The 6,831-nt window shown below is 53.7% G+C and overlaps 1 protein-coding gene across 4 annotated transcripts in view; it reads left to right on the plus strand.

The window, feature by feature from the left end:
• Positions 1-614: 614 nt before the first annotated feature.
• LOC111152213 (armadillo repeat containing 12) overlaps positions 615-6,831 on the plus strand; it is a 13,387-nt gene continuing 7,170 nt past the window's right edge. For 2 of the 4 annotated variants that reach the window (XM_022510604.1, XM_022510605.1), the window contains exons 1-3: positions 615-4,071; positions 4,756-4,901; positions 5,124-5,258. In XM_022510604.1, the coding sequence (XP_022366312.1) occupies positions 3,909-4,071; positions 4,756-4,901; positions 5,124-5,258 (444 nt within the window). In that variant the 5' untranslated portion in view covers positions 615-3,908. Of the gene's footprint in view, positions 4,153-4,755; positions 4,902-5,123; positions 5,259-6,831 lie in introns of all 4 variants that reach the window. The other 2 variants (XM_022510602.1, XM_022510601.1) reach the window with 2 other exon arrangements.

Raw genomic sequence — 6,831 nt, forward strand, 5'->3', positions numbered from 1 at the left:
ACGCGTGGCTCGCTCTAGGGCGGGCCCCCACCCGCAGCCCTCCCGGCGCCGGTGAACTGGCTGGGGTCCGGAGAATGCCGGCTTCAGCCTCTGGGATCCCTTTCCACCCCTTCACCCTCGCCGGGCCAATGGATCCGGAGAACGCGGGCGGGCGCTCAGCCCAGACCCGCCCCTTCCCGGGCAGTCCTAGGCACGCTCCGCGTCCTGGGGGGTTGGCGGGAAGGGTGGGAGCCCGAGGGGCGCTGGGGCGCTACGAAGCGCGGGAGGGAAGGGGTTAAACAAGGTGCCGGCTCCGGGCGCAGCGGGAGTGGGGGAAGGGAGCGAAGGGAAAGTGAGAGCGGGGGCGGGGGGCGGGAGGGGACGGAGCGAAAGAACATCCTGTGCCCGCCGCCGGATGCGCGCCTGGGGAGGAGGTAGTCCGGCGGGGTGGGGGAGCTAGAGGAGGGGAGGCCCGGGGCGGGGAAAGGCTTGGCCTCCGCCCCCCCCACCCGGCCCTTCTCCTCTGGGGGCGCCTCTCCCAGTGCTTTCGCTGCGTTTCTCCCGGTCCCCACGCCTTCGCTGGAGTAACGAGCTACTGAGAGGCCCCCGAATCTGGTTCCTGGGCCGGGGTAAGCGCCAGCTGGGGAGGGGGCGGTCTCGGAGAGTGTGGGTCTACGTCAGGGCGCGGGCGGCACCCCCAGTCTTTCGCCTCTCCACTTTCTGGCTTTCTCCTGGGGCGGGGCGGGATGGGGGCTCACACGTGTGAATTGCCCCGTAGTCACCGAGAGTCACAACATAGGTTCTCAAATTCAGTCTGACAGCGGCACTTCCCGTAGGTATCAATAGACCCGTATTCCGGATGCGGAAACTGAGGCTCAGATTATGGAATTTGCCCAAACCCAAGCCCTTTGGGACTCCAGTGAGCTTTTCATTATAGAATACGCTAATTTCCCCTTGGCTTCAAGCGCCGGTCCCTTCTAGAGTCACCCATCATAATGGCCTAGCACTGTGTCTTGCACCGTAGGCCCCCAATAGTACATTAGGCTTTTCTAATTAACTAGGCTGAAACAGTCATTACCAGAGCCTGGTAGTTTGAGGTTTCATAGGTGGGGAATAGGCTAATAAGTATTTGCCGGGAGGACTTTAAGGGGGCCTCCAGAGTTGTTCATGGCAATTAAATGGGTTAGGGTTGCTGGGACTGATTAGCCTGAAGAAGAGCAGAGTGGGAGGGGTAGGTGGGATGAATAATGTGTCTTTCAGGTGTCATTGAGGCCCACCATCTGTGTACTCACTGCTTTCCCACACCCAACACTTTTGTCCAGGTGAAACCTGCTTGTAATGGTAATTATTACAGTTGACATTTGATGGGCTCTACGTGCTGGGTGGTTTCAAGTACTTAATCCTCACAAACAACCCCATGAGACAGACATTATTATTCCCATTTTAGAGGTAGGGAAAGTCAGGTACAAAGAAAGCACAAAACTAAGTGGCTGAACTGGTTTTGAACCCTGGTAATCTGGCTAGAGCCCACCCTCTCCTTCACTAAACTAAATTGCACCTGCCAGTGATGGGAACAACAGCTTTGAAAGTAGAAAGCTAGGGGAGATGACAGAGAGGTGTGTTGTCAGGCAGCCCAGGACTTTTTGCCTTGGTGAAGGCAAGTAAGAAACTTGGGGGCTGACAGTGTGTGTATATGGAATCTCAGACTTCTCTCTAGTCAGTGACTCCAGATCTTTGCATTTGACAGAAGAAACAATGCAAGGAAACAAAAGCCACATTCCTGCAAAGTTGCAGCTTTCATTTAGGCATCCTAAGAACATTCAAAACACAACTACCATCTATTAGCATCATCATTTCATAAAAGCAAGTGCATTTTAATTCCCAAAATAAGAAAGAACTCATCTAAATAAAAAGCAGTCATTCCCAAGGAGGGACAGTCATTGACTTCACACCAACAAATGGACTTCCCCCGTTTGGTTTTTTTTTTTTTTCACTGTGCTATAAACTAGTGAAAATGTCACTCTGGGCATGGCCTCTGCCTCTCCATCCCTCTGCATCATTTGAGCGCAGAACCAAAAGAAGTGGGCCTTAGGTGTAGCAGAAAAGTGTTAGATTAAAGCCAAGAAGGAACTCCTTTTTCGGAAACCTTTAAAGAGCAGGTAAGCACTGCATTTGCTTAGGAAACGAGGGTTGCAGAATCAAGTCCATGGACTGGAGAGGCCAGTAGCTCTGGGTGCTACCCCAGAGAAAGGGAGGAACCTTGTTCTGGAGGATCTATCCTCAGATCCACTAGGGTAGCCTTAGAACCGAAAGCTGTCCCATCAGGCAGCCATTTCCTGCCTGGAGTTCACAGGGTATGACAGGTGGTTTTATGGCAGCTGGAGACCTCCAAGGGCTTCTGTTACCCCTCCTTGCAGTAGTCACCCACCTCGGGGCTGGGTAGACTGCTACGAATGACCTTGAGGAGGGCCAGGAACAGTAGAGAGGAAGGAAAGAGAACAGCCACCTGGGAGTGTTGCCTACGTCCTGGGGTGTGACGGGTGAAGGCTCTGGGCAGGCAGGGCTTGCTGGCTGCAGCAGCCTGAGGATGCTGTTTCCCTACTTCCCCACCTCCTTCAAGCCCAGGTAGCCTGGGTCCTAGAACCTTCCAACAGGAGCTCAAAGCCAGGCAGGTAAAGCCCTCTTCTGGCCCAACAATGCTCCATGCTGGTTCTGGGCCTGAGCCTGGCTTGGGACTTGTCACCTCCCTGTTTTGTATAAGGAGGCGAGGCTGCAGGGTATGGGGACAAGCAGGGAAGGGGAAAAGGGAGAAGGGTCTGCTCTCACCTGCCCCATCCTATTGAGAGAGACCAAGTCCTCCAAAGCAGGATTCTCATGTTTCTGGGATAGTGGCATTTTTCTGACTCCCTGGGGGGCCTCAAGCCTCATCTCGTCCTGTAGGGTTGAATGGGACAGCGTGCTGGGCGCTAGGGTGCGGGGCCCTGGACTGTGGTACTCCCAGATTTAGGTCCCCATCATGGAAAGGCATACCCAGATTGTAATCCTGGAGTTAGAGAATGATAAATGTGGATCCCCCCAGGTTGCAAACAGTCATAGACTGTGACCCAGGCAGGGGCAGTCCCTTCCTCCTCCAGGGTCACACTGGCCAAATGGGTCTGGAGCCCCTGTACCCAGATTCTCTTGTCATGGTTCTGCCCTCAAGTCCTCAAGAATGACAGAAGTCATGATTTGAGCACCTACTAAGTGCAAGACTCTACCGGATGTTGGAGATGCAGAGAGGGCTGCCCTCAAGAGCTTCTGGCCAGACGGGTAGATGTTACCTACTACAGGGGAACTACAGCTGCCGAAAATGATGGGTTTGCCTGAGGACTGCAGGACTTTATGAAGTGCTCCCCTTGATGGAAGGGGGCCCTGCCTGCAAAGCACCTCGAGGCCCAGCAGTGGATCTATGGTGAGGAAATCAAAGATGGGAAGCCCGTCAGTGAGAGAAAGGTGTTGCCTATGGGCATATCCCAAATACCCCTCCCAGAAACTTCCAAAAGAACCAGGCCAGAAATTGGGCCTCTGCTGCCCTCTAATGGAGGAAAGCAGCATCTAGCGCTGCCTGCGGGGACCCAACCAACCTGTTTCCCCTAAAGGAAAGGGGATGTGAAGGACCTTCCTGCCCCCCCCCCCGACTTTTTATTCCCCTAGAGTCTTGAGCTTCATTTCCAACAGCCTCTGAAGACGAATCTTTTCCCCTTCCAAGCACTCTTGGTTGCCCCGTTTCCTGATCACCGCCCTCCATTCCGTTTCCCCAGTTTCCTTTGTTGCCCAGGTTCTGATTCTGGTATCCTGGTTCCTGGCCCCGCCAGAGTTCTGGTTCCAGAAGGCCCTTGCCAGGTGCCTTGGGCCTTGCTCCCACCCGGGCGCAAGGCCACACTGAAGACATGGGTATGAGCATCCCCCAGTACCTGGGGCAAATGGACATCCGCAAAGGTGTAGTGGGCTTGGCCACAGGTGCTGGGTTCATCTACCTGCTCTACAAGGCCATCAAGGCTGGTATCAAATGCCAGCCGCCCCTCTGCACTGCCTCACCCATCTGCATCGCCCGTGAGTGTACGGGCCCTAGGGAGAGGGCTCTGCCTCAGGAGGCACCTGCTCCCGAGGCCTCCAGTGTGGGAGGGCCCAAAGGTGACTCCTCCAAGTTCCTCTGTCCTTCCTTCCTCTTCTCCATCTGCCTCAACCCACCGTAGAGATGCTAGCTCCAAGTCCCCAGGGAGTAGATGACACTCTAAGTGTATCCTCCGGCCTCATCTGGCGAGTCTCCTGATTCTGCCTGCCCTCTAGCTCCCGGGATGCCCCTGCTTGGACACCTGGCATTAACAGTACTCCCTAAGGGAAAGCTGGGCCACCTGCATGCCGAGAGCCTCCACTAGTCTGCAGAAGAAGTACCCTTCTGCAAGACTTGTTCATTGCCATCTGTTGGGCTGTCACTGCCGTGCAGTGATTATGACGAAAGAGTGCACGTGACTGCCGTAGGCCAGCAAATTGTTACAGTAAACATACAAAACTAGGACACTTATGATCTGAATGACACAGCATTAGACATAGCGCCCCTCCTGCAACACACACGGCTCAGTTGTACATGGGGGGGGGGGTCCTGCGTAGAGCAAGAAGGCATCTTCAGAAAAGGCAAGGCAGCCTCATCCCCAGGTCCCTCTACCCCGCTTCCCAACCCCGTTCTTTGATCACTTCTGAGTCCACAGCCTGAACTGGGCTGCGGTGGCTGTCTAGGCCTGGCAGTGGAGCGCGAGCGGCACGGGCGGGACTCGGGTGAGCTCCGGAGGCTGCTCAACTCCTTGGAGTACAAACAGGATGAGTATGCCAAGAGTATGATCCTGCACAGTATCACCCGCTGTGTGTACTTGCTGGAGGCCGAGGTGAGGGCAAGGAAGTAGGAGGCCCCTCCCAGCCAGCCCAGCCCCCGGGGGCTACGCCCAATCCCTACCCTCCTGGCTGGTCACACTGTGTCCTGGGACCTGTCTCTCTGGCCGATGGCGGGAGGGCTTGTGCTGAGGGGTCTTGTTGACGTGGGGGGTGGATGCAGTGGGCCCAGGACACCCGCTTCTCCTGCCTCTTCTGTCTCTCCTGGCCCACTCCAGGCCTCCTCTTGTACTGCCGATGACATCAGCTTGGTGGGCTCCATGCTGGATGACAAGGACAACAGTGTCAAAATCCAAGCTCTGAACACACTTAAAGCTTTCTCTGGCATCAGAAAATTCAGGCTCAAAATCCAGGTGAGCCCAGAGGCAAGTGGTGGATTAGAGCACACAAGATGTCCATAGTCCATGGGTTCTTTAATGGGCATAGGGCAAATGGTTATGTTCCAGAAGTTGTTTGGGTCTGAGTCTGTGATCCAGAAATAACCTTTTCCTTTGTAGTAAGTGAGACCCTCTGGGGTCATCAGCCTTTGACTCTCAGGCTGAAACTGAACTGGGATGCTGGAGTGTCTCTGAGCCCTAAACAGTGGAAAGCACAGAGGGTCTTTCTGATACCAACTAATTCTACCACACCAGTGGGGGTTTCCAACAATTCAACTCAATTCTGACACTGTCTACCTGGGGTTAGTGCAGAGACCCCACGAGTAAAGGACAACGGACAGTCCCACAAGACACCCCCCCCCCATTTCCCATGCCAGTCACAAGTGCCTGTACATTTGGTTATAAATTTAGACTTCCTCCTCTGGTTTGATAATTCACTAGAATGACTCACAGAACTCAGGAAAACACTTAACATTTACCTGTTTATTAGGAAAGATACAACCGAGGAGTGGTCAAATGGAGGAGTCATGTAAGGCAAAGTATGGGGGGAAAGGGTGCGAAGCTTCTGGACCTTCTCTAGGCAAGCCACCGTGTTAGCCCCTTGATGTGTTCACCAACCCAGAAGTTTGTTGAGCCCTGTCATTTGGGGTATTTATTGAGGTTTCATTATGTAGGCATGATTGATGAATCATTGGCCATTGGTAAGCGAACTCAATCTCGAACCCCTCCCTTCCTCCTTCAACCCCCTAATCATGGCTTGGCCTTTCTGGCCACGAGTGCCCCCATCCAGAAGCTGTCTACCATCCACCAAGAGTCACCCAATCAGCATAAGCTTTGGAGTAACTAAGAGAATAATAAAAGGATCTTCTATCGGGCAATTGCGAGGATTTTTTAAAAAAAGATATTATTTATTTTAGAGAGAGAGCACAGGGAGGGGCAGTGAGAGGGAGAGGCAGAGAATCTCAAGCAGACTGCTGAGCATAGAGCCTGACCCAGGGCTCCATCTCAGGACCCTAAGATCATGACCTGAGCCGAAACCGAGTTGGATGCCCAGATGACTGCCACCCAGGCACCCCCCCCCCCACCAAATGCAAGGATTTTAGGAGCTTTGTGCCTAAAACCAGGGACAAGGATCAGATATACCAACCCCCACCCCTGTACTGTGTTAGTCTGATCCTAGTGACTAAGCCGTGGATGCCTTCACTACCACCACATAGAGAAAATAGAAGCATGAAATGTTCCCAGGCTTACCTCTTTCCCCATCCATTCCTCCTGATGCTATGAAAAAATGGCTTTCTTCCTGTCTAGGATCAGTGTCTGTCTCAGTCCTGGATCCCTTCCCCTTCTTTAATGGCCTCTCTTCTTTTTTTTTTTTTTTTTTTAAAGATTTTATTTATTTATTTGACAGAGAGAGATCACAAGCAGGCAGAGAGGCAGGCAGAGAGAGAGGAGGAAGCAGGCTCCCTGCCGAGCAGAGAGCCCGATGCGGGGCTCGATCCCAGGACCCTGAGATCATGACCTGAGCCGAAGGCAGCGGCTTAACCCACTG

The sequence above is a fragment of the Enhydra lutris genome, unplaced genomic scaffold, assembly GCF_002288905.1.
Source record: "Enhydra lutris kenyoni isolate GAN:26980312 unplaced genomic scaffold, ASM228890v2 scaffoldscaffold28, whole genome shotgun sequence".
In the NCBI taxonomy this organism is placed as follows: Eukaryota; Metazoa; Chordata; class Mammalia; order Carnivora; family Mustelidae; genus Enhydra; species Enhydra lutris.